A 26,896-nucleotide genomic window follows, 5' to 3' on the forward strand; every position below is an offset into this window, starting at 1 on the left:
GAATTGATGACAACCTTGGAGACAGAACAGCATATGCATTTGGAAGGTTGGCCTCAGATTAAATTATATGTACTTGTTTTAATTCCTTTCAAAAGGTCACAGATGATTCCCCACTGTTTATTTCCATCCTGCTAAGTTCCCTCTGGTTCAGCCCTCTAAGGGACTGCTCAGCCCAATGACAACAGGAGCTTTTCTCAGTGGCAGATAACATACAGCCTGCCAACAATGGATGAACCATCTGTTAGTGCATATATTCTGATAATGTTGACAGATTTTAAATCAGATCACCCTAAAATCATCTGATATGTAAAACAGACCACAGCACCTGGCTCAATCTTATAAATTCTAGCGCAGGGATCATCTAGTCGTGGGCCAATTGTTTTCCTTGAGTGGATGGTCAGGGGGCCGGAACATAATTACAAATTATTTGTTGACTGCAAGAAGCCCACACATGTATAACATTACTAAAATTTCAAAATATTGCCTACATTTGTATATGATCACAAATCTTGCGTGAATACTTTGGCACAGATTTCCAAAATTGTAATCACTAGGCACTGATTTGCTGCTGTTTTTAGTCTAGGGACCTCCTCTCCGTATTTTCCAGCTGCTAAGAGCATTGTCTCAGCAACCTGTCTCAACTGCAGTGGTTTAAAGTACTTGAAAGTATATTTACTTAGGTCATTTTTGGGGGGTATCTAGTTTAACATTTATATTTGACAACTTTAACTTGACCACATTCCTAAAGAAAATGTCATTTTACTACATATAATTTTCCATTATCGAAAAGTACACTACATTTTGAATGCTTAGCAGGACAGGAAAAGGATCCAATTCATGCGCATATCAAAAGAACATCCCTGGTCATCCCATCTACCTGTGATCTGGCGGACTCACTAAACACACATGCGTCATTAGTATGTGTGTTGCACTGTGCCCCTGGCTTTCAGAAATTAAACAAATGGGATCAGATTTGCTTAATAAGGAACATAAAATGATTTGCAGTTTTACTTGATACTTACGTAGATTTAAAACAAATACTTTTACTCAAGTAGTACTTTACTGGGTGACTCATGGTATTTCACCCACCACTACTCGACTAAAATGCTCCATTGAGTTCAACAACTTCATTAGATGCTGCATTGAGCATTCACTTGTTGCTACCCGTTTGTCCCAAATAAAGGGTCGCTGCTCCAGTAAACTGTCTTAAAATCACATTCCTTTATCCTTCTCCCCTTTGTCAATATTATGTCGATCACCTTACTCCTTACAGAATGGGGCCAGACATCACTACCCAGATTCCCCACAGTGGACAGAAAATAAGAGCGCGAGAAACCCGAGCAGAGCAACCACTCACAGCGCTGCCATTCCAGACACCTGGTACCCAGAGAGATGGTGTTTATTTAGTAAGGGAAGAGATTAGGCCCATGATAAGAGATGTTTGTCCATATATACAGTAACCAAGGCTATATTTAAATATAATAATGAAGGTAGCTGAAGAATTGACCTTTTGAGCCGCAAAACACCCGTACCAACACAATTAAGAAACAGCAGTCAGGATATTGGGATTTATTTCAGATATATAAAATTAAGTCTGTACAGAAAACATCCAAGAACTTCCTGTGGCAACTACAATTTTACAAATACACAAAATGTCAACATATTTAAAAATGTAAAAAGTGAGGTAAAAAAATGTTTAGTCACAGAAATCTATCAGGAGCCAAAGGAAGATGACACACCAACTCAGTCCCTCGTACTGTACTCTTGGAGCATTCTCCAAGCTGCTTTGTCGGGAACCAGACCATGATTTCATCCCAACTCAAGTTGAATGCACTGTAGACCTAATGTTGATTTCTCTGGAGACTGGGCGAGAATCAACTGTATTCCAGGGAGTGCCATTATGCTGAAGTGATGGAACGAGCTCATTCTTTTATCATAATTTCTAACAAACGGTTGAATCTCGAGCGAAAGAAACCTTGGCAGTCCAGACATTTAAATCCCCAACAAAACGCCAGACTGCCAGGAGCCTTTTATCAGTGCAGTCAAGGCCTTTCACAGGATTATACCTGTTGAAAATACATTTTTTAATTCAGTCACACGGCATGAAAACAGAGCACTTCTCAAAGTGACAGATTGAGGTAAACCTTTATCAAATATCATTGGGAAAAACCCAACATTTCCTCCAGTCCATCAGAAAGTACTACATCACAACCCTGGTTTGATTTTCTACTAGACACAGACAAAAGTCAGCCCGAGGGTCCATTCAAAAACCTTGCAGTTGGTTGTGAAGGGGACTAAGCACTTTCTGGCCAAATTCAACAAGCAAATGCAGAATCTGAGGTACACTCAGTTGTCAGACTTGGGTCATTCTTGATTTCATCAGTTTTATTTTATTAATAGTCAAAACAAATACTGTAGCAGCTTGAGCATTTTTAAATTACATATTGCTGAAGACAATACTTACCATGAGGACATTCAGCTCAAGTCCAATGCCTTTCTCAAACCCAGAAGGACTAACTCAGAATACCTGGGGACAGAAATACAAATGAGACCCATGTGCAAGTGCTGTTGACAACTACATGTAGTTTAAGTTGGACAATCATTCATGCAAAACTAATATTTCACTGCAAAAGTCATGCAACTCAAGCTGAGGTTTTCAATTTATTTTTTGTAACCATGACTTAAAGATTGCTACAAATGCTGAACATTTTAACAGTATTCTAAAATAAAAAAAGGCAGAAGGCATTTTAAATGATTGGACCATAAACTGCGTTCAATTTTAGCAAGAGTTGCATTACAATCATTTCTAATAATTTTGTACAGCTATTTTATTTGAGACATATTTTTCAGTCACGCAGTTTTGGACAACTGGTTTGGGTTGACTAGCAGGTTCTAGCATTTTGAGCATAAGACAAAAAATATCTAACAAATGACAGTTGGGGTTAGTTTTACCTTCTTGACGTGATCTTTTGGCTTTTAGCATCCTCTCCTCTGCACTGCGATATTTTTCTTTAATAAAACCAGCCAGCATGACTTTGCATCAAAGTCAAGTAAGATCCCTGCAAGCTTGATTGTAAATACGGTTGAAAATCAGTTATTTCAAAGGACTAAAAATACATGGCTCATTGGGAAGCTTGAGGAAATGTTCCATTGTAACGATTGATTTCAAATACTACAAGTCCAAGCACTATACCCTTCTCAAGCGAAGTATTTGGAAATACATTACCTTGATTAAGGTACCATCTTTATTTTAGGTGACATAACGAGTCTCTTCTAGATCCTTTTTAATACAGAGAGATGAAGAGGACGTGCTCTTTATCAAAGTAAAGCAGATGTTCTTTTTGGTTGCTTTTGTCTCCTATGTACATACAATATTCTGGTGATTGTTTAGAAGTTTTGTGAAAATCCTCAAAACGAGAATCAGTTTTATTAGAAGTGGAAGGCATTACTATACAACAAAAGCAAAATACCAGGTTTAGTTTGATAAAAAAACAAAACAAATTAGGCTTTATTGATACAACGCAGAAAAACATTTTTTTGGATATATTTAGTATCCTATTTAGGCAAAAGTACACACGTACGTAGCACTATGCATTTTGGAGACGGCACAACTTTAGAAAGCAATATACAAAACTTTCTTAAGTGTATGCATATAATATTGAGATGGCTGCAGTTTTCCCTTACATGAAGACCATGTGAGGACCATGTCCAAATTCTTGTAGAACCACTCAGTGAGTAATTTATCAGCATTTCTATCAAAGTCAGCCCAATAAGATGTAGACCAAAGTAAGCCAAGCAAAAGTTATCTAAAGTAGAATGTACTTACAACCAAGTCGAATTGAAAATACTTAAAGGAGATATTTTAGGACAGACTGTCTCAGTGTCTAATAAGGCTAGATTTCAAAACCCTAAGAAAAGAAAAAACATTGAAATCTATGCCTCTATAGGGAATGTTAGTTTCTGCAAAAATGATTTGTCTAGAAAATTATTTTGGTTCTTCCCCATATATTCTTAATCTAGTTGCCGATGTTACATTGACGTCATTAATCAAGTTTTAGCTAAAAAATACTTTAGAAATGCAGCCTAAATGAGACTGCAACTGCCACAAATCATTTCAAGACAAACTGAAACAAACCTTCAAAATAACATTTAACACTATACAAGGTATCACGTTTCTCTAAGTAACCATTAAATTAGATCTTAAAACTGTCAATGATGCAGTGGAAACATTGAATGATAACGTATTATCCAAATCCTTGCATTCGCTTGCTACGCCCACTCGATACGATACATCCAGTTGTCCTGCTCTCAAATCATTAAAAAACAAAAAACTACAGAAAATTTAAAAGAAAAACATTTAGGGAAATTACTTTGGAGAGTTAAGTGAGTTACAATGGGAGACAGTTGCCATGGCAACCCTCTACCGGAGACTGTTCAGTATCTTCCGTATGGATGCTCTCTGTAGGCCCCCCTCTTATCCTGCCTCGCTGGAGGGGCTTTGCCTCCAGTGGAGGACCAGGAACCCTCCCAATCATCTTGGGCTACAGAGAAAAAAACCACCAAGCCTAGGTCAATGTTTGGATACATGCAGTGTGACAAAAAGAAAAAAGAGTGGTGGTCAAATATGTCACAACAGAGTACAACACATGGACACAGGACCAGTTTGGACCAACTAAGTCAGTTTCATTATTTGAAAATGTATGAAAAACTATTTACTTAGACCATTAATTTATTGCCATCTTACCATAGGGTTCATAAGCCTCCTGAGCCTCTCCATGTCCGTAGTCATAGTACTCTGTGTCCCTGTGAAGAGAACGTCAGAGCCTTTTGAGACAGACTGATACTACATTGAATATTGCAAGGGTAAAATGTCTGGGGCCCCACAGCATTCACCTGAAAACATGGCACAATATATCAGCTTAATTACAAAAGTTTCCAGAAATTGAAATCACTAGGGAAAGCGGGATACCGAGTCAGTTGCACAACAGCGCATTCAACCGAAACGTGTCTTCCGCATTTGACCCATCACCTCTGAACCAGAGTGGCTGGGTTGGCTGCTGAAATCCAGCCTAACCATCTTGACCTCAATATTTCCTATGACAATTCAATTCAATACGCTGGGGTAAAAACAGTCTGCTTTTACAATCTTCTACTGAGGATTGGCCACGTCATTGTTTTAACCATTATATTATGAGAAAGACTTACGCTTGTGGAGGTTGTTGACTGTAATAGTTGTCATAACCTTCATATGCAGGCTCAGCGTAGCTTTCTTCATAGGCAGGCTGGGGAAATGAAGACAACACACGCCACTATTACCACAGAATGACGAGGTACATGTAAAACAGAATGCTACTAGCATGTCAGAATAAAACAGTCAAGTGGACTAGATGGGGCTTAAACCTATGAATGAAGTGACCTGTCACCCATGATGGATAGACAATAAAATATTAAACTGACAGCTCTTCAGTTCTGAAAGAAAGTAGGTATAGAACCCAATGACTTAACAATTGAGTGGTTTGACTTACATATTCATTGTAGGCCTCAGCCTTGGGTGGTGGGGCATGTTGGTGCTGGTGCTGCTGGTGGGAGTGGGCTGGGGACGGGAGCATCCTTGGTGTCCCTGGGGTGGGTGGTCTGGAACGGGGTGTAGTGCCTCCTCTAGCAGGTGTAGAGGGGGGTCCACCTCGGCCAGCTGGAGCCCCTCTGGCCGATCCACCCCTGGGAGGTCCTCCTCGGGAAGCTCCACCACGTTGGGTGCCTCCACGAGGGGCTCCTCCACGAGGTAGCATTCCTCGCCCCCTGAAGAAATTAATCAGTGAATTAAACTTTGTAGGATTGTGAAGGCTTTTGGTCTTGAAAGGTAAGGGGTTGTCAGGCACTGCGAGTCCTACCTGGCTCCTACTGAATTGGGTGGGGGTGCTCCCCTGCCCCTGCCTGGAGGGCCCCCTCGTCCCCTGGATTGTGAATCTTGACCGCCATTCAGGTAGCCAATCTCCATGAACTGATCCTGGCATATACCATCCATGGTGTCCTGCTTATAAAGAGTAAAGAGAGTAGCTCCATTAACATGACAGGTCAGAGATTATAACACGGCAGTAGCATGGAAAATCTTGGACCATTGCTAAGTTACCATAGACCGAATAGCTAGGCCCATATATCACAACCTGAAATAGCGTTGGTTGAAGCAGGAAGCTCCCTGGGATACTTACAGGGATGAGGAACTTCTTGACCTCGTCCATGGCGTGAGCCATGCGCAGGTATGCCTCAGGTATAGGAGCAAACACCTCTATGAAGACATGCAGTTCCATGCCCAGATGAGCATATTTGGGCTCACCACCCTTTCTCAGCTCTTCCTCCTGAAATTCAACAGCGTAAAAACTAACAATGAATTCTGCACATTCAATCACTGCTGTTTGTTACAAAAGGACTCTTCTCCACATGTACCCTGTCAACTCCTCCCTCCATTCTTACCTTCACCTTGTCCCTCATGGAACCTTTGCCCAATACTGAGATCTTTGCTCCAGTTTCCTCCTGGAGGCGCTTGATTGTGTTCCCCTGGGGTCCCAAAATCTTACCAACAAAGTTGAACTGTGGAAATAAAAAAGGGTTCACTAATAGACTCAATGTTCTTGGTGCAGAGATTGTTTTATTCAGGGATATTGAAACATAGATCATGGTAATATTCTGCAGAAGATACTGTATCAATGCCTTGAATCTATAGCATGCTGCCTTCCCATCTAAGGGACAGTGGCAATAGACATATGAGAAAGAAGTTTCAGCACACATAATTGAAGAGGAATGAACCAGCAGTCCTATTTATTTGATTTATGCCTGTTTAAGTGGTCCATTTTGTAGACACCACTGTAACAGCACAGCAGAAGGAGCACTGTGACATGCCATTCTGACTTCACTCCCATAAAATTCTCCTATTAAAATAACTGCACTATCTGCAGTCATATCCATTTAAGTTTGAGGTCACTGATAACCCTGAGGTGTACAAGTTGTCCCTTGACAGTGAGGGAGAGCCAGACATGCAGTAGGGTGTTCAATTGTAATGTATGCTTTGAGCATAGTACATATAATGTAATTGCATATGAAAAGCAATGGCCCAAACTTACGGCTTCTATTGTACAAGAAAACTTTACTCACCCTTGGGTACTGTTTGACTGGAATGAGTACACGTTCCTTGACCTTGATGTTCTTTGTGGTAAACAGGTCCAGGTAAGTTTCTCTTTCTGTCTCTTTCTTTGTCTCTCCTTTCTGAATCCTTTCTATCTCTACAGAACAGAAAACATGGCTTTTTAGTTTGACTAACATCACTATCACTCACAGACTGAACATAAACAGTGCAAGAGCTACATGAAATGTTCATAATTTACAAGTAATTAGCAGAACTTGGTCATAATCAAAGTGTAGAGTAATTATAGCTACATCAATACATAGGCCTACTACCAGAGAAAATCCTGTCGTACGTAGTAAGATAAAACAAGTCATCCAATGATACTAGCGCCCTCATTTCCCCACAAAAAAAATGTAGTGGGCGGGTCTCAAGTCACACCACAATTCACATCATTGACAAAAAATTAGCTGATCAAACTAGAATACAAATTTGGTCACAAAACAGATTCTAAACTCATCTTAATGCATGTCCCTGCTTAGTTTGAAACAGACTGGCAGTGGTGAACTGTCTGGGTAAAAATTGGCTCTGGGGGAGAGGCAGACTGCAAGCAAGCTGTTAAGTGGCCCCGCAGCAGGATGAAACCGTTCATAACCTGGTCTGACACTTAACTACAGAAACAATCTTCTTATACTAAAAAGGCATGCCAACCGGACATTGTGGACAATGCTCAGATTCTGACTGCCATTATAGCAGCCATGAGGTCTCTGGCAGAGGTTCCAACATATTTTAACAATGTCCTGCCTACAGCATTGCCATTGCACAGTAACTTTGTAGCAGACATACCAAAAATGTGGGCCCACAGATGTGCAAGCCAGCTGCTGTCTACTACCAATTTCAAAAGTGCAACATCATATGAAGGTACTCCCAAAATAAATTCAGGAATCCAGCTGTAAAATGTGGGAAATGTTTATTAGTAAAAATCTAAGTGACTTGCATGAGTAAACATTAACTGAGATTCAATGTAGTTGTGATGGATATCAAATAAAGTGGGTTGCAAAGTTATTGCAAGATGCAAGTAAAGGAGGGCCCTGATTGGTTTTTGTTTTGTTGCACCTACATATGGAACACGGACAAGACCTTGATAAGGCTAAAATGGCATAAATATGCCACCTGATTAATTATTTACAATTACGCTTTTAGATACAGATGTCAAATTCTTCCTCCAAATGGTACATTCTATTGATTACATTTGGGGGGGAAAAACTATTTTTATGCTTGTTTAGTGAGGAATCATCCAACTACACATTTTAGTAGCACAAACAAATAAGCAGCCCTAGTTCATAAAACTAGCTACTGCTAAGGTGAAGAGAAAAGCAGCAAGCAAACGTGATCGTCAGATGACAGGTTCTGATGAAGAAAAACCTATTTGACGATAAAAAAAATTAAAAAACTTTCCAGCCAAACATTTTATGCAAGCAACATACATAATGTCATGAAAGCCCTGGAGTAAACAGTTGTCAGTAAATTTCCCAAAAGTGAAAACATGCTAGACAGTGGGATCTTTGTGCAAGTAAAATTACCTGTAAATATTTATATAATAACCATCATATCAAAGTGAATTTGGAGGCAATGATGTTGTGCAGTCCTCCCAATATTATTTGGGAACGCGTGCAGTTCATGAGGCTACATAGTTAAAAAGTCATTATGAATTTAACAGGGTGGTGAAAGAGCACGGTGATGGGCTTGATGTTACTTTCCAATAAATATAGAGGGTCTTATTCCAGCGACTCGATGATTGATTCTAGTTTGACTGCCTTTTGACAAATCTCGCTCTTTTGTCTATAAACTCACACGTGTCATGATAAGTGGGCACATTTGCTCCATAATCCTACATTTTTGTGTGACAAAACCACACAGTTAAAAATCAGATGGAAACACATTAACCTAGGATATTATATTCGGTGCATGGGGAATTTAACCGCAGAAATGGTTGTCGACTACATCCACGTACAATTTTATTCGCAACAAGTACATTTGAAGCAAACGTGCATTGTTTTTGTGCGAATTATAGAATATTCTCAAGTCTGTAGCCAATTGGATGGAAACCTAACTACTGAATGTTATTCCATTTGAGAATAAACTAATTCGGCAGCAGCCTTCCATATGCATTAAGTTTCACGACGGAAAAGTACTAGGTTGTAACAGCCTCGTTACCTAACTAGATACCTACAGAGTCCCTAGCCGATCCTACTCTGTGCCATGCCTCTCCTCCATTCGAGCCTCGTGCTAACAGGCCGTTCTTCCCGCCGCAACCATTGTTGTCCAACACAAGGCCTACATTTTTACAACGTAACTCAAATGAACTAGGCTATATGTTGTGGGTTTAGCAAAACCCATTGTATCGAATCTATAACCAATAGCCTATCGTTTAGGTCAACACAGTTTGTTGTTGAAACCACAAGTGTTAACAGCGTTTACAATCAGAACAGTTAAGTAACCTGCTAGCTAGCTACGTTAGCCTAGCCATCGTCATATTTTTAGTTACACCAGCTAGCTAATTAACACGTTACCTAGCAAACTAGTTCAAGGAGTCACTACAAACGTGCACTCCAATCAAAATATTTGACTAAAATATTACCTGTAGATATAAGTTTCATTGCATGTGTGAATGAAGAATCCAGACTGTCTTTTTCTGCCAGAAGCTCAGGGAGATACTTGCTTTCATTCTCCATTTTGGCTTTTTTAGGCTCGGGTTTAGCGTCAGAACTCATGTGGCTCACGTTCTGTAACGTTTTCGTTTACTTGGTTTCCAGTCGGTCGGGAGCGTCCCAAAACAGCCTACTTTATAAAGTTGACCAGCTTGATGTTCTCAGCTATGTTTTCGAACGTAATATTCTCCGGCAACTACCTACACGTTATCCGAATTTCACCGCTAAAAGAGAGCGGGTTACGGATGAATACGATTTGTAGAATGGACGACGTTCTTCTCGTGCAAAAAAATTAAGAAAAATACGTCACAGCTTTTATGCTTCGGAAACGAGGCTGCTTTGAGGATTTAAAGATACAGTGTTTTTGAACTGACAACAACATACACCTTTTCATTTAGTCCCAGATTGAGGTCAAGAAGGCAGGAAAATAAACTTCTTGAAAATATCCCTTTTTGTGGTTTATCTCTAAAGAAAAAATATGTTTATTAGCTGATGCCAAACTGAGCAACTGTATGCCGAAGGCTAAGTGCATCATCAATAGTTTTATTTTGTCTTCTTGTCTTTCACCCAACCCAAACTGAATTAGGATCACAAGATCTATCTTTAGGCAGTCATTTTATCATTTTGGAGTCACTTTTATTGTTTCTGAGAACTTGTATATTCATGTGGATGATACCATGATTAACGTTAATTTATTTTTTACCTTTATTTAACTAGGCAAGTCAGTGGGTTAACTGCCTGTTCAGGGGCAGAACGACAGATTTGTACCTTGTTAGCTCAGGGTGTTTGAACTTGCAACCTTCCGGTTACTAGTCCAACACGCTCTAACCACTAGGCTACCATGCTGCCCTGCCATTAATCATGAACGAATTGTGAATAATGATGAGTGAGAACGGGACCGCTGAGTGCTGAAGCACGTAAAAATCATCTGTCCTTGGTTTCAGCACTCACTACCAAGTTCCAAGCTGCCTCTGGAAGCAACGTCAGCACAAGAGCTGTTCTTCGGGAGCTTCATAAATTGGGTTTCCATGGCCGAGCAGCCGCACACAAACCTAAGATCACCATGCGCAATGCCAAGCGTCGTCTGGAGTGGTGTAAAACTCGTCACCATTGATCTCGCGTTCTCCAGAGTGATCTGGCAGTCTTACAGACAAATCTGGGTTTGGCGGATTCCAGGAGAAAGCTACCTGCCCCAACGCATAGTGCCAACTGTACATTTTGGTAGATGAGAAATAATGATCTGGGACTGTTTTTCATGGTTCGGGCTAGGCCCCTTAGTTCCAGTGATGGGAAATCTTAAAACTACAGCATACAATGACATTCTAGACTCTGTGCTTCCAACATTATGGCAACAGTTTGGGAAAGGCCCTTTCCTGTTTCAGCATGACAATGACCCCGTACACAAAGTGAAGCCCAAACAGAAATGGTTTGTCGAGATCGGTGTGGAAGAACTTGACTGGCCTGCACAGAGCTCTGACCTCAACCCCAACAAACACCTTTGGGATGAATTGGAATGCCGAATGCGTCCAGGCCTAATCGCCCAACATTTGTGCCTGACCTCAATCATGCTCTTGTGGCTGAATGGAAGTAAGTACCCGCAACAACGCTCCAACATCTAGTGGAAAGCCTTCCCAGAAGATTGGAGGCTGTTATTGCTGCAAATGGGGTTCCAACTCCATATTAATGCCCATGATTTTTGAATGAGATGTTTGACAAGCAGGTGTCCACATGCTTTTGGTCATGTAGTGTATTTTCCTTCTTTATTATGTTCCTCTAACCATACCAACCCTCTCCCTAATTGGAGTAAACTCATGGAGAACAATACTTAGGCTTCCACTTCCAGCTTATACAGTTGAAGTCGGAAGTTTACATACACATAGGCTGGAGTCATTAAAGCTTGTTTTTCAACCACTCCACAAATTTCTTGTTTTAACAAACTATAGTTTTGGCAAGTCGGTTAGGACATCTACATTGTGCATGACACAAGTAATTTTTCCAACAATTGTTTACAGACAGATAATTTCACTTATAATTCACTTTATCACAATTCCAGTGGGTCAGAAGTTTACATACACTAAGTTGACTTTGCCTTTAAACAGCTAGGAAAATTCCAGAAAGTGATGTCATGGCTTTAGAAGCTTCTGATAAGCTAATTGATATCAATTGAGTTAACTGGAGGTGTACCTGGGGATGTATTTCAAGGCCTACCCTCAAACTCACTACCTCTTTGCTTGACATCATGGGAAGTATAAACACCATGGGACCACGCAGCCATCATACCGCTCAGGATGGAGACGCGTTCTGTCTCCTAGAGATGAATGTACTTTGGTGGAAAAGTGCAAATCAATCCCAGAACAACAGCAAAAGACCTTGTGAAGATGCTGGAGGAAAGAGGTACAAAAGTAGCTATATCCACAGTAAAACGAGTCCTATACCGACATAACCTGAAAGGCCACACAGCAAGGAAGAAGCCACTGCTCCAAAACAGCCATAAAAAAGCCAGACTACGGTTTGCAACTGCACATGAGGACAAAGATTGTAAATGTCCTCTGGTCTAGAACTGTTTGGCCATAATGACCATTGTTATATTTGGAGGAAAAAGTGGGATGCTTGCAAGTCGAAGAGCACCATCCCAACCGTGAAGCACGGGGGTGGCAGCATCATGTTGTGGGGGTGCTTTGCTGCATGAGGGACTGGTGCACTTCACAAAAGATGGCATCATGAGGCAGGAAAATTGTGGATAGATTGAAGCAACATCTCAAGACATAAGTCAGGAAGTTAAAGCTTGGTCGCAAATGGCTCTTCCAAATGGACAATGACCCCAAGCATACTTTCAAAGTTGTGGCAAAATGGCTTAAGGACAACAATGTCAAGGTATTGGAGTGGCCATCACAAAGCCCTGACCTCAATCCCATAGAAAAGTTGTGGAAAGAACTGAAAAAGCATGTGCGAGCAAGGAGGCCTACAAACCTGACTCCGTTACACCAGCTCTGTCAGGAGGAATAGGCCAAAATTCACTCAACTTATTGTGGGAAGCTTGTGGAAGGCTACCCAAAACGTTTGACCCAAGTTAAACAATTTGAAAGGCAATACACTCAATTAGTATTTGGTAGCATGTAAACTTCTGACCCACTGGGAATGTGAAAGAAATAAAAGCTGAAATAAATCGTTCTCTCTACTTTTATTCTGACATTTCACATTGTTAAAATAAAGTTGTGAACCTAACTGACCTAAAACAGGGATTTTTTTACTAGGATTAAATGTCAGGAATTGTGAAAAACAGAGTTTAAATATATTTGGCTAAGGTGTATGTTAACTTCCGACTTCAACTGTACATTCTACATACAGTACATTTCACAGGCAGCATATTTCACATTAGTTGTCTTTTGTTTTTAGTCCCAGTCTTCAGCTACCCTTAACCCCTCCCATCTATCTCTGAAGGCCATCCAGTTTTAATTTCTAGCTGACATATTTTCTACTGTGCTGTGATGTTTCTGAACCTTTCTCATAGTCTCTACAGATTGTAAATGAAAGAAACCATTTTTCTAAGAGTGTTATTATATTATTGATGGATTGACTATGACTTTTCAAATCACCCAGCAGGGCTATTTGCAGAGTTGGCTCCAAGTAAATGTTGCAAACAAAATTGGTGGCGATCACACTAGTTGACATGTACTGTTTCTACAGCCTTAGTGGATTCCGGTGCTGCAGAAAACCTTATTGACCAGACCCTTGCCTTCTCTCTCAACATGACCTCATACCCGCTATCCTCTCTTTTGTCGGTTCAAGCCCTCGATAATCAGCCATTAGGTTCCGAGACCATCACACACATCACCAAACCACTCACCCTCATCGTGGTGTCCATCCATCAGGAGAACATCCTCTTCATCACCAGCTCACAAGTTCCTCCTTGGCTTCAATTCCACAACCCCACCATCTCAGGATGAAAATCAGACTGTTTACCCGAATGCCGGAGGAACTGCTTCTCCATCCCTTGTGGTTCCAAGTCAGTTGAGAGTCCTGTGGTTGCCCTTCAGCCCAACATCCCGGAGGTAAACCAGGACCTGTGGGAGGTATTTTCCATAACACACGCCACCTGTCTCCCTCATCACCCCTGGGACTGTGCCATCGACCTGCTTGTAGGCTCTGTGCCCCCGCGCAGACGCATCTACCCTCTGTTGGTGGCGGAAACCCAGGCCATGGAGGAGTACATCCATGAGCCGCTCCAACAAGGTTTCATCCGCACGTCCTGCGTCAGCAGGTTTCTTCTTTGTGGCCAAGAATGATGGAGGGTTATGCCCATGAATTGATTACAGAGGACTCAATGAAATCACCAAGTACCGTTACCCTCTCCCGTTGATGCCGGCAGCCATCGAACAGCTCCACGGTGCCCGGTTCTTTACCGAATTGGACCTGCGGAGTGCATACAATCTCATCTGCATCCGGGAGGGGGATGAATGGAAGACAGCTTTTAGGACAATGTCTGGTCACTATGAGTTCTTGGTGATGCAATTTGGCTTAGCCAATGCTTCGTCAGTGGTCAAGGCGTTCCGGGACATGCTCGGACGCCAGGTGGTCGTGTATATCGACGACATCCTGGTCTACTCGGCTACCTTGGAGGATCACATCGCTCAGGTCCGAGTAGCCCTGGGATCAGTTTCAGGAGCTGAGTGAGCAGGTGATGGCTCGGGTGGATATGAGAGGGGATATGGATAGTATGAATAACTGGATGAGAACAGCGTTAGTGGGGGCAGCTACTGAGGCTGTACTTAAGAGTTCAGGAAGGAGGAGGAAAGCAGTCCCATGATGGACAGAGGAGTGTGGGGTAGTGGTGAGGAGTAGGGACAGGGAATTTAGAATACTGAAAAGGACGTATAACTTCCAACATCTGATTCAGTATAAGCAGGCCCATGCCCTAGTGAGGAGAACTATTCGTCAGGCAAAGAGGCCATGTTAGCATCGGTTCTGTGACACCATTGGAAGGGCAACACCTGTGGGAGAAGTGTAGGGGATGATTAAGAGGATGAGTGGGGTCAGAAGGGAGTGGGATTATCCAGTGTTGATGAGGGGAAAGAATGTGGCAGTAACAGATGAGAAGGCAGAGACGATGGCCAAAGCATTTGTCCAAGTGCATAGCTCAGCAAATTTGTGGGAGGAGAGGGAGAGAAGAGCATCCCGGTGTGCTGGTTAGGAGGGAGGATGTAAATGATGCATTGAATGCCATTTCATGGCAAAGGTGAAAAGGGCAATTAGGTAAGGCTGAATTACCTTCACCTGGGAAAGATGAGGTGTGCTATGCTATGTTAGCCCATTTTAGAGATAAAGCACTGGATAAGGTATTGGTGTTGTACAACAGAGTGTGGGAGGAGGGGAAACTACCAGGCAGCTGGAAGGAGGCAGTAGTGGTACCAATCTGGAAGCCAGGGAAAGACCCAACGAGGCCAACAAGCTATCAAGCTACCTGGTGGATTATGGGGAGCGTGATTAGACCTCTGTTGTTCTCAATCATGATCAATGATGTTTACTCTCAGGTACAGACGGATATTGGGAGGTCATTATTTGCAGATGATGGGGCCTTGGAAGAGGGGAAGAAATATGCCTTACATAGTCAGGAAGGTACAGGAAGCAATTGATGAAGTAGAGCGGTGGGCATTAATCTTTACCAGGAGGAAGGTGGAAGATGAGGTATGCTTGAGGTTATATGAGAGAAACTTGGAGAAGGTGACACTAGACTGACCTGGGCAGAACACATTGAGAGATTGGTGGGAAAGTGTTAGAAGGTGCTAAATGTGATGCGCTGTATGACAGGGAAGGAGTGGGGGGCTGGGCGTTCCTCATTGAGGACCATGTATGTTGCATTAATCTAATCTGTAATACACTATGGCAGTATAGCGTATGGTTCGGCAGCCCAGACATCATTGGAAAGGCTAGATGTCACACAGGGGCAAGGACTCAGAATATGTAGTGGGGCGTTCCGGACCTCCCCAGTGGCTGCACTACAGGTGGAGATAGGGGACATGCCATTGAGAATTAGGAGACCGCCGCTGGCAATGAATTATTGGTTCAACCTACAGGGACATGGGGTGACTCATCCTGCAAAAGGGATTTTACAGGCATGCTGGGAACACGAGCAAAGACAGAACACAAGCTTTGGGTGGGTAATACCCAGACGAATGAGATGGGACTGTATGGCTACTCCTGACTCCAGTAGTTAATCTAGAAGTGTTGGAGAGACTACAGAAAGATAGGGAGGTGTTGATCCATCTGATCTGTTTAAAGAGACATCTAAATACTGTGCATCAGGATTTTTTAGCCATTTACACAGATGGTTCAAAAGATCCAAGGACAGGATGTACTGGGTCATCATTTGTAGTGCAGGAATGTGGGGTGGCAAAACACCAGTCTCAACGTCAACAGTGAAGAGGCGACTCCAGGATGCTGGCCTTCTAGGCAGAGTTCCTCTGTCCAGTGTCTGTTCTTTTGCCCATCTTAAGGCTTTATTTGCCAGTCTGAGATACGGCTTTTTCTTTGCAACTCTGCCTTGGAGGCCAGCTTCCCGGAGTCGCCTCTTCACTGTTGACGTTGAGGCTGGTGTTTTGTGGGTACTATTTAATGAAGCTGCCGGTTGAGTACTTGCGAGGCGTCTGTATCTCAAACTAGACACTCTAATGTACTTTGCTCAGTTGTGCACTGGGGCAACCCACTCCTTTTTCTATTCTGTTTATTGGCAATTTCTCACAAGGAATAGCCTTCATTTCTCAGAACAAGAATAGACTGATGCGTTTCAGAAGAAAGTTCTTTGTTTCTGGCCATTTTGAGCCTGTACTCAAACCCACAAATGCTGATACTCAACTAGCCTAAAGAAGACAAGTTTTATTGCTTCTTTAATAATCAGGACAACAGTTTTCAGCTGTACTAACATAATTGCAAAATGGTTTTCTAATGATCAATTAGCCTTTTAAAATTATAAACTTGGATTAGCTAACACAACATGTCATTGGAACACAGGAGTGATGGTTGCTGATAATGGGCCTCTGTACATCTATGTAGATACTCCATTTTAAAAAATTGGCCGTTTGCAGCTACAATAGTCATTTACAACATTAACAATGTCTGCACTGTATTTCTGATCAATTTTATGTTATTTTAATGGACCAAAAATGTGCCTTTCTTTCAAAAAACAAGGACATTTCTAAATGACCCCAAACTTTGAACGGTAGTGTATATTGTACAATAATCCTGAGTCACCATTTCAAAATAAAAAATATATAAACCAAAAGTTAACATGTTCACTCAGGTATGTTTACTCTCCAGAAAAAGCCTTAGTGTGTTTGATTCAATCGGTATGAAACATCTTGGCCAAAGCACTGCATTTGTCTGTGATGGGGTGGATCCCAGCCTGGATTGTTTAATGAATTTTTAATCATTTTTAATCTGAGAGGTGTGGCACCTGAAATGCTTAAATAAATATCTAGCTGTACAAATACAGTACATATGACAAAAACAAACTGTCAATGCCCCTGCACGGTCTCTCAACAATTAAAAAATAATAATCCCTACAAGTACATTCATTATTGTGCCATCTTTGTAACAGATTGTTTTAGATGATTCTGTCTCTTGACACGTTTTGGATTCATTTGTGATCCTTAAAAATAACAATAAAAACCTTAATTATTGGCATTCCTCAATCAATACCGCTCAGAGCACTTATGAGCAGAGCCAGATAACTTACACTATATATAGAAAAGTATGTGGACACCCCTTCAAATTAGTGGATTCGGCTATTTCAGCCACATCCGTTGCTGACAGGTGTATAAAATTGAACACACAGCCATGCAATCTCCATAGACAAACAGTGGCAGTAGAATGGCCTTAATAAAGAGCTCAGTGACTTTCAACGTGGCACCGTCATAGGATGCCACCTTTTCCAACAAGTCAGTTCGTCAAATTTCTGCCCTGCTAGAGCTGCCCCGGTCAACTGTAAATGCTGTTATTGTGAAGTGGATACGTCTAGCAGTGGTAGGCCACATAAGCTCACAGAACGGGACCACCGAGTGTTGAAGCGCATAAAAATCGTCTGTCCTCGGTTGCAACACTCACTACCGAGTTCCAAACTGCCTCTGGAAGCAACGTCAGCACAAGAAGTGTTCGTCGGGAGCTGAAATTAGTTTCCGTGGCCAAGTAGCCGCACACATGCCTTAGATCACCATGCACAATGCCAAGCGTCGGCTGGAGTTGTGTAAAGCTCGCCGCCATTGGAAACGCATTATCTGGAGTGACGCTTCACCAACTGGCAATCCGACAGACGAATCTGGGTTGGGCGGATGCAGGGAGAACGCTACCTGCCTCGATATAGAACACACTGTTCTATAGTTTGGTGGAGGAGGAATAATGGTTCAGGCTGGGCACTTAATTCCAGTGAAGGGAAGTCTTAACGCTACAGCATACATTCCAGACAATTCTGTGCTTCCAACTTTGTGGTAACAATTTGGGGAAGGCCCTTTCCTGTTTAGGCATGACAATGCACCTGTGCACAAAGCAAGGTCCATACAGAAATTGTTTGTCAAGATCAGTGTGGAAGAACTTGATTGGCCTGCAGAGCCCTGACCACAAACACCTTTGGGATGAATTGGAATGCCGACTTGCGAGCCAGGCCTAATCGCCCAACATCAGTACCCGACCTCCCTAATGCTCTTGTGGCTGAATGGAAGCAAGTACACGAAGCAATGTTCCAACATCTAGTTTAAATTTAAATGTTTGTCATTTAGCAGACACTTTATCCAGAGCGACTGACAGGGGCAACTAGGGTTAAGTGCCTTGCTCAAGGGCACATCAACATTATTTTCATCTAGTCGGCTCAGGGATTATGACACCTTCCCAGAAGAGTGGAGGCTGTTATAGCAACAAAGGGGGGGACCAACTCCATATTAATGCCCGTTATTTTTAGAATGAGATGTTTGACGGGCAGGTGTCCACATACTTTTGGTCATGTAGTGTATCTTAAGTAGTTACTCTGCTGCTGCTGATGTTTGCTGCTCTCTGGATATCTGTCTGTAAACAATTCAAATTCAGGGAAATATTACACTTCACTCATCCAGTTCTAAAGCCTATGCTGTTGCCCTTAATCAAATGTCAATTTTCAAAGCCTATGCTGTTGCCCTAAATCAATTGTCCAATCACACAGGCACATATAGGTTTGTTTCTATTGTCCTGTTCCCTTCTGGGACAGTTTCTCAGTAGTAGTATCCTCAGATGTCAATGATGGCAAAGATCTCGGGCTTGTCGATGTCATGGATCTGCATGGCTGAGTAAGTGATGGCCTTCACTTCTGTCCCCTTTAGGGACAATATACGCATAGTTTAGTGACACATTCAAAAATACAAACTATTGTAATCAGATGACTCCTGAATCAATGAAAACAAACTATGCCTACTAATCATGTATGTAGTATAATATTTCAGTAACAGAATACATATCACAACCAGTTGGATAAACAATATTCATCAGGTCATAAACCGTAATTATGCCTTATGGCCAGGAGGGAGTCAGACAGCAGACCTCTTTCTCAGTTCGCTCACCTGTGGATGCTTGACCAAGTTGAACTCTTCTCCCCACCTACAACAGCAGAGGAAAACAATGTGAGGCATGGAGGGAAGCTGAGAATGAACCAGAACACCAGACATAGGAACTGGAGGAGGAAGTAATGATAACATGCAAGCCTTGTCTTTCTCAGGTGTAGAATATTCCAACTAAAACCAACCCACCATATCCCCTCAGACTGTTTCATCTAGGAGTAATGTCATGGCTCAAAAGTCAATGATCAATCACATGCGAGTATAAATTAGCACCACCTAGTGAGCAAAAACTAAATCCTGACATGTGTAACTTTAGATCAACTTACCCAATGGAGCGGATTTTGAAGTGCATCCTGTCAATGTGCAAAACTTTAACCTCCTAGAAGACATACATTAAGTTAGGCAATACCTTATTATTGTAACTGTTAAATGAAATTGGTAGTTGCCATGATATCTTTTTGAAAGCTTATTACATTTGAAGCATGAGCTATTTGAAGCAAACAATAGCGCTTTGGTAATGAACTGTGTTGTAAGGGATACAAGATAAATAAACACTTCTGGTAAATGTAATGATATGTTATCTTCCGGTTGTAATCAGGTTTCAAACCCACATTTTTTTTGCAATGCAATTCTGTGCATACTCCTTTGACATCTTACAATTATACATACAGGCACCAATAAATCTATACATCTATTGATGGGGGTAGATGAGAGAGAGCGAGCTACATGTAGCCTCACTGGAATTAATACGTTGAAGGTCCTTACTCTAGGAATGAAGAAAAGATCTGCACTGAATTTGAATAACCAGTCATCTAGGAAGTGGAAGAGAAGAGATTCCATGTCATCACCTGGTCAGGAAACAAACAGACATAAGAAAGTATTCAATGCAATGGTAAGTAAAATATTGACCCATATGAAACATATTTACATTACATTTGTCATTTAGCAGACACTATTATCCAGAGTGACTTACATTAGTGAGTGCATATATTTCCCCCCCCGTACTGGTCCCCCATAATCTACTCCAGGCATGTACTGTCCCTATGAGTATTATGCCTGTTTTCAGTCTGTTATTCCATCTCACCTTCTGACTCCACTTCTACTGTGTCAAAGGGCTCCACTGTCTCTGTATCTGTCATATACCCAAACATTGCCATGGCACACTGCTCAAATGCCTCCTCCAGAGAGTCTCCCCAAGAGTGGAGCCTAGGAACATACATAAGAGTTATGACACAGATGCAAGACAAACCCACTGGGCACAGACGTCAATTCAACGTCTATTCCACGTTGGTTCAATGTAATTTAATTGAAATGACGTGAAAACAACGTTGATTCAACCAGTGTGTGCCAAGTTGGAAGCCACTCCGTACGGTCAAGTTACAGATCGCTGCTCTGCATTATCAGGTAGGCTTTGGGGATTTCGCAATTAAGGTGTAACCACCACAGTTAAGGGTAGGAGCAGCAGTTGCTGTGGTTCATGGGTAGTCAGTCCACTTACTGTACATCAGCAGTGTGGTCCAAATCTAGAGAGAATCCAAATTACAAGATGAATAGATAGATAGATCAATTATTCAACTCATGTTACTACAATAAAGTAGAGTGGGCTATAGGTAAACATTCAATCCAATATGTGAGGGTATTAATCTACTAGGCCTGGCTACAATATAAATGTGTCAATGAAGCAATTTCGGATGGTAGAGCTGTCTCCTCCACTAAAGATACTCTTCCACTAAACATTTTAACAGAAACCCATTCATGTACTACCTGGTGAACAATCTCAAATCAGGCCAAAGCAAGCTAACTAGCGAAAAATGTAAGTATAGCTTGTCATCAAGCATGTTCATAACAGATTAGCTACACAAGTTCGCAACTCACATTCATACTTCTTGTTGATCGCCGGGTATTTCGACTTGGTATCTTTCTGTGACTCGGTGAGATCAAGCTCACGATCATCCATTGTGATTTATTTCGTTGATTTGAACCCTAAACTACTGAAACGTATACTTGCTGTTGCAACATGGATTGTTTCAGGAAGTATTGTCAGTGTAGTGACCAATCAGGTACCAAAGATTACTCGCCGTCTACTTCTTTGATATAATGGCGTTCGCATCAATTATATTGCGTATTCCGCCACCTACTGTGCGGGTGGATAATAAAGATCCCCGAAATGAAATAATGCGGGGTAAAAATATAGCTTTTTGCTGTGTCGTCACTAGTTACCACAGCCACGGAGCCAAAACACCCCCCACCCCCCCTTTTTAAAAACTATTTATCTTATTAAGATTTGATTTTAAACCTAACCAATAACATTAACCCCTCTGCTAATTTTGCTAACCCGAGACTTAAACTAAGACCAAAAACCACATTTTGGTTTTCATGAATTATTACTATATAGCCACTTTATAGCTGTGCTATCTAGTGGAAACATTTTTGGTAACCCGGAATCCTGTCGGAGCCTTTTCTTTGACGAATACATATTCGACATCTTCCGGTTTAGTTGACGGTGATTGGCTATTTAACCTCTATAGCGTTCCCGCCAAGGTAGCCCGGCTGCGTGCTTGTTCTCCGCGAAGCGCTATTTCGGAAAACAAAGCTACTTGTGTAATATTATCAACGCCATGGCTGATAAGGAAGGTAATTTCATTCAAAAGTGAATAAGCTAGCTACCAAGGTAGGCCAGGGGTTCCCGGCGTATCAATCGTGGAGATAATGAATGTGTAATTGTATACAAAGAAAAGTACCCAGCTAGCTAGCTAGCTAGCAAGCAAGCAAGCTAAGTGTATTCAAAAGCAAAGCGTTGTTTAATGCCAGAGACACAACCTGTTTGGGGGAGTGAAATGAGTTAGCTAACGTTCGCTCAATTTGTCAATACGTTTGTTAACATCGGGGAAACCCTACTCAATGGGCGTAACTATGAATTAGCTAGCTAACACTTTCTCAATGTTAATAGGGTACCCTCAATCACAACTATATTTCCTTTGAATGGGTTGCTGGTAGTATGAGTTACATTTAAATCTGTCTCGATTGACTTTCATTCTGTTTTACAGCAGCGTTTGATGATGCTGTGGAGGAGAGGGTGATAAATGAGGAGTACAAGATATGGAAGAAGAACACGCCCTTCCTCTATGACTTGGTGATGACCCACGCCCTGGAGTGGCCTAGCCTCACAGCACAGTGGCTGCCTGATGTCACCAGGTAGGGTTCATTTGGTACTTTCAAGACAACTGGGAACTTTTAAAAAACGAGGTGAAAACACGACTGATATTCATGGAGAAAAGTCGGAGCTCTAGAAATATGCCAGAATTTCTGAGTTGGATGACCATTCAAAACTATTTTTTCCAGTTGGAGCCCCCCCCCCCCCAGTTCCCACTTTTCTTGAATGCTTCAGTTATCTGTGCATGTCAATATAGGAATACATAGCTAGCTATAGTTGCCATGAATACTTGTGCACACAACTGCCTTCGCTAGATTACTGAGAGAACTATGGTGCCTTTAGGAAGATGGAGACAAAAATGTGTTGCGACGGTATCCTTGTATGGACCATGTTGAGTTTCTAATGCCCCCTATTACATAAAATAAAAAGGAAACTGTTTAAATGTATCTGTTTTGGAACACCTTTTTTCTATCATTTTAGACCGGAGGGGAAGGATTTCAGTGTACACCGGCTGGTTCTTGGCACACACACATCAGATGAACAGAATCACCTGGTCATTGCCAGCGTGCAACTGCCCAATGACGACGCGCAGTTTGATGCTTCTCACTATGATAGTGAGAAAGGCGGTGAGAGAATGTTTTTGCTACAATTACAACCTTTCTGTGTAAATGTTTTTTAAGGCTTTGGTTCATTAAAAATATTTTACTGGTGGTAATATACATTAGTCCTTTTTGCTGTAGCTCACTGATCTGACTCTCTCGCTCCCTTCAGAGTTTGGAGGCTTTGGCTCAGTCAGCGGTAAGATAGAGATTGAAATCAAGATAAACCATGAGGGAGAGGTGAACAGAGCCCGCCACATGCCCCAGAACCCCTGCATCATCGCCACCAAAACCCCAACCAGTGATGTGCTTGTCTTTGACTACACCAAACATCCCTCCAAACCAGGTGGGTCTGCTTACTGCACATTTAAAGTGTATGGCCAGGAAGTCCAAGTCCTGCTTTAAAAATGTTTGGTAATAATGTGTTTACCTGTGTACTACAGATCCATCTGGAGAGTGCACCCCAGATCTGCGTTTGAGGGGACACCAGAAGGAGGGTTACGGTCTCTCCTGGAACCCCAACCTGAGTGGTTGCCTTCTCAGTGCTTCTGATGACCATGTGAGTGACTTAGCACTTGACCCAGAGCAAGTGCTTGAACACTCTTCCTCCTTCCATGTCTTTCCTTTTCTCACCTTGCTTCCCATCTGTCTGCAGACGATCTGTATGTGGGACATCAGTGCAGTTCCTAAGGAGGGGAAGGTTGTGGACGCGAAGACCATCTTCACTGGACACACAGCCGTTGTGGAGGATGTTTCTTGGCATCTACTGCACGAGTCGCTCTTTGGATCTGTAGCTGATGACCAGAAACTCATGATGTAAGGCTCTATGAATTAACTCCCCTTCAAAAAAAACTACCTATTTGAATGGGCAGCAGCATTGTTTGGTCTTGCTCATTGAACAATAACACTTGATTACTGTGTTTACTGTGCAGTTGGGACACGCGATCAAACAATACGTCGAAACCCAGCCATGCTGTGGACGCCCACACTGCAGAGGTCAACTGTCTGTCCTTCAACCCTTACAGCGAGTTCATCCTGGCCTCAGGCTCAGCAGACAAGGTGGGCTGGATCTCTTACTGCTCTCAATTCTTCCAAGATTCTTTCATATTGTAGTTAGTGAAGTAGTAGTGTGGATTTAACGGTTTCTCCCTTTTAAGACTGTTGCTCTTTGGGACCTGAGGAACCTGAAACTGAAGCTGCATTCATTTGAGTCTCACAAAGATGAGATCTTCCAGGTATGTTAAGTCATGAAGCGGACAATTATTCCCTATGAAGTCTGTTTTGCACAAGCTGTGTGTTGAACCATCTATGACTAAGTTGTGTCATATTTCTGCTCCTTTCCTCCCTTAAGGTCCAGTGGTCTCCTCATAATGAAACCATCCTTGCCTCCAGTGGCACAGACAGGCGACTCAACGTGTGGGACCTCAGTAAAATCGGAGAGGAGCAGTCGCCAGAGGATGCTGAGGATGGTCCACCTGAACTGCTGTTCATTCACGGTGGTCACACAGCTAAGATCTCAGACTTCTCGTGGAACCCCAACGAGCCCTGGGTCATCTGTTCGGTGTCTGAGGACAACATCATGGAAGTTTGGCAGATGGTAAGACCTTAGGACAGATGGTGCTCTGTCAAACAGTGGGAGGCTATAAAGAATAGTTTATTCATTTCATGAGGCCTAAGTAACAGGTTTGCAAGGATGGCAGAAGCACTACCTTAGTACTACCAGTATTACCATCTTATTATAATATGTAGAACTTTTTTATTTTATTAGTCAAAGTAACAAGAATGTCTTTCCATTTTCCAGGCTGAGAACATCTACAATGACGAGGACCCAGAGGGAGCAGCAGACACTGAGGTCCAGGCATGAGTGAATCTTGAGTCACACAACAACCCTCCATTGATCACATCAAAACACTTTCTTTTTTCTTTTTTTTTCTCAATAGGACACAATGTTTAAATGTCTTTGAAAAAAGACATGGTGCATAAGAGTGGGTTGTTTTGAATTTTTGTAAGGGGAAACAAATAAATGTAGCGGGGAAACATCTTAAATTATGCTCATTGTGTTAGTAACATTTATACAGTTTAATTTCATAAGAAATTACATAGATTTTCATTCCCTTGACAGCTGTATTGTAGATTTCCCCAATCACCTTTGTATGTCTAGTATCCCTGTCTATTGCTTTGTATGCCACATCTGCATCGGATTTCTTTTTGCTGTGTATGTGTATTCATAATAAACATTGTTTTTACAGTAGACCTTCCATGCACAGTGCAGTTTACAGTTAAGACATGCTGAGCTCACATCCACGGCCAACTATCATAATGTCATTGTTAATGCATTAAGAACAGTTTAAGTAAAGCAATCACTGACATTGGCTAAACGCACAATCAAGGACACTTGCAAACAATACATGTTCGGTCTGGAGGGGTTGTGGATATTCCAGGTGTTTTGTCAACTATCCTGTACTTCCATGGAAAAGTTATGATTCCCCTTCAGCAAATGTCTTGCTTGCTTCAATACAGCCCATGTAATAAAATCACATTGAGACTCCCAGGAATGTTAATTGTACATGTCAGGCAATTGTAAGTAGTACAGGCTTAAAATATTAATTTGCTAAACCTTCATTCCTAAGGGTCAAAAGGATCATCTGCTAGTTCTCTGCATCTCATGGCCAGTAGCATACCACATCCTTCCCCTCAAAAGTCCCTTCAATTCTTCCAATTGTCTGTTTTGCCTTTCTCAACAACAAAAAAATGAAGCTTCAGCTTCCTCATGGTCTCTTCAACTGAGTCCACAGTCTCCTGATGAGAAATTAGAACAGTTACACCATGCCTTTTCTGGCTCTGTATCCTTCCCTGCCTCCGGAGCAGGGCTAGCAGGCACGGTTCATACCAGCCTTCTACATTCATCATGCTACCGCTGAAGGCACAGTGAGGCTTGTTGGTAGTGAGTGAAGTCATTCACGGCCCTGTGACGGGATGGTCATCTGGACCGATCCTTCAGGGTGTTTAGCTGGTTGTGCCGGGTCTCCAGAAGCTGGGCTACCTCTGAGACTAGACATGGGCCTGGAGCTCCTCCTGGGGGCAGAAAAAAAAAACAAATTTAAGCAAGTTTCCACTCATGCTAACAGTTAACTCTCAATGACAGGCAGCCGTTAACAGCAATAACAAAGCTGATAACACGTCAACGTAATGAAACGTCACATCAAAGGGATGACAAAAGAAACCACAGGAAAATGCTGAGAAAATGTAAACGGCCATCATACTGTAACCCTTTACTAAAGGATACTTGAACTGCATTCTCACAAAAGCTTACATGCAACGTGGGGTTTCCACTCCATTTTACCTGTGTGACTACTGGGCCATCATACTGTTATGCAGTCTGTGTTAGCTGGCTCTGAATACAGTCTGGCTGTGACAAATGGCTTACTCTTCACCTGTCCCACCTCTATCTGCAGATTAATATACTCCAACTGGATGCTTGTAAGGACTCTATGTGCCTCTAACAACTGACCTCTCGTAGCCTGCAGCATAGGCTGCTCCAGGTGCAATCGCTCCCATACCAATTCATTCCTCTGACTTTCCAGACGGCCCACCTCTATGCACTCCTCAAAGATCAGCCTCATACTGTCCATGCTACCCTCCAGCAGGACAAAAGTATGTTCCACCTCAGTTATGCGTGCTTGAACCATATATCCGGCACTGTACATGCTTCTCTCAAAGTGGGTTACTGCTGCCGTTAG

The 26,896-nt window shown here is 42.1% G+C and overlaps 3 protein-coding genes across 6 annotated transcripts; 1 reads left to right on the forward strand and 2 right to left on the reverse strand.

Moving 5' to 3' along the window:
- Positions 1–1,554: 1,554 nt before the first annotated feature.
- Positions 1,555–10,127, reverse strand: LOC112256624 (KH domain-containing, RNA-binding, signal transduction-associated protein 1). 3 transcript variants are annotated; one of them, XR_002954446.2, is made up of 11 exons: positions 9,759–10,127; positions 7,150–7,277; positions 6,472–6,588; positions 6,210–6,356; positions 5,892–6,034; positions 5,526–5,799; positions 5,206–5,282; positions 4,745–4,803; positions 4,371–4,541; positions 2,465–2,527; positions 1,555–2,066 (listed from the first exon to the last, which is right to left on the reverse strand). XR_002954446.2 is itself a non-coding variant. In XM_024429991.2 (9 exons), exons 1-9 carry the CDS (start codon positions 9,889–9,891, stop codon positions 4,435–4,437), a joined length of 1,182 nt encoding a protein of 393 aa, XP_024285759.1. In that variant the 5' UTR covers positions 9,892–10,127; the 3' UTR covers positions 3,475–4,434. The 3 variants fall into 3 exon arrangements, 2 of the variants coding, with proteins under 2 accessions (XP_024285759.1, XP_024285758.1); XM_024429991.2 differs by lacking the exons at positions 1,555–2,066; positions 2,465–2,527 and having other exon boundaries at positions 3,475–4,541; positions 5,892–6,031; XM_024429990.2 differs by lacking the exons at positions 1,555–2,066; positions 2,465–2,527 and having other exon boundaries at positions 3,475–4,541.
- Positions 10,128–18,876: 8,749 nt separating this feature from the next.
- Positions 18,877–21,460, reverse strand: zbtb8os (zinc finger and BTB domain containing 8 opposite strand). The gene is made up of 7 exons (XM_024430700.2): positions 21,279–21,460; positions 20,902–20,926; positions 20,488–20,609; positions 20,169–20,251; positions 19,730–19,782; positions 19,407–19,443; positions 18,877–19,163 (listed from the first exon to the last, which is right to left on the reverse strand). Exons 1-7 carry the CDS (start codon positions 21,358–21,360, stop codon positions 19,077–19,079), a joined length of 489 nt encoding a protein of 162 aa, XP_024286468.1. The 5' UTR covers positions 21,361–21,460; the 3' UTR covers positions 18,877–19,076.
- A 420-nt stretch (positions 21,461–21,880) lies between these two features.
- On the forward strand, positions 21,881–25,414 carry LOC112256623 (histone-binding protein RBBP4). 2 transcript variants are annotated; one of them, XM_024429987.2, is made up of 10 exons: positions 21,881–22,037; positions 22,451–22,598; positions 23,038–23,183; positions 23,329–23,502; positions 23,600–23,715; positions 23,812–23,972; positions 24,089–24,215; positions 24,314–24,391; positions 24,508–24,753; positions 24,958–25,414. In XM_024429987.2, the coding sequence occupies exons 1-10, from the start codon at positions 22,022–22,024 to the stop codon at positions 25,018–25,020; spliced, it is 1,275 nt and encodes a 424-aa protein (XP_024285755.1). In that variant the 5' UTR covers positions 21,881–22,021; the 3' UTR covers positions 25,021–25,414. The 2 variants fall into 2 exon arrangements, with proteins under 2 accessions (XP_024285755.1, XP_024285757.1); XM_024429989.2 differs by having other exon boundaries at positions 21,916–22,037; positions 22,454–22,598.
- Positions 25,415–26,896: the final 1,482 nt, after the last annotated feature.

Source organism: Oncorhynchus tshawytscha, linkage group LG08 (assembly GCF_018296145.1).
Source record: "Oncorhynchus tshawytscha isolate Ot180627B linkage group LG08, Otsh_v2.0, whole genome shotgun sequence".
In the NCBI taxonomy this organism is placed as follows: domain Eukaryota; kingdom Metazoa; phylum Chordata; class Actinopteri; order Salmoniformes; family Salmonidae; genus Oncorhynchus; species Oncorhynchus tshawytscha.

Coding starts and splice junctions, on each gene's coding strand:
- LOC112256623 (XM_024429987.2), top strand. Junction 22,599..23,037: donor TGGCTGCCTGATGTCACCAG/GTAGGGTTCATT, acceptor CTATCATTTTAG/ACCGGAGGGGAAGGATTTCA. Junction 23,503..23,599: donor CAAACATCCCTCCAAACCAG/GTGGGTCTGCTT, acceptor TGTGTACTACAG/ATCCATCTGGAGAGTGCACC.
- zbtb8os (XM_024430700.2), bottom strand. CDS start 21,360: ATGGATGATCGTGAGCTTGATCTCACCGAGTCACAGAAAGATACCAAG. Junction 20,927..21,278: donor GATCAACAAGAAGTATGAAT/GTGAGTTGCGAA, acceptor GATTCTCTCTAG/ATTTGGACCACACTGCTGAT. Junction 19,164..19,406: donor ACTTGGTCAAGCATCCACAG/GTGAGCGAACTG, acceptor TTGTCCCTAAAG/GGGACAGAAGTGAAGGCCAT.
- LOC112256624 (XM_024429990.2), bottom strand. CDS start 9,891: ATGAGTTCTGACGCTAAACCCGAGCCTAAAAAAGCCAAAATGGAGAAT. Junction 6,035..6,209: donor TCAAGAAGTTCCTCATCCCT/GTAAGTATCCCA, acceptor ACTCTTTATAAG/CAGGACACCATGGATGGTAT. Junction 4,804..5,205: donor AGTCAACAACCTCCACAAGC/GTAAGTCTTTCT, acceptor TTCTCTTCACAG/GGACACAGAGTACTATGACT.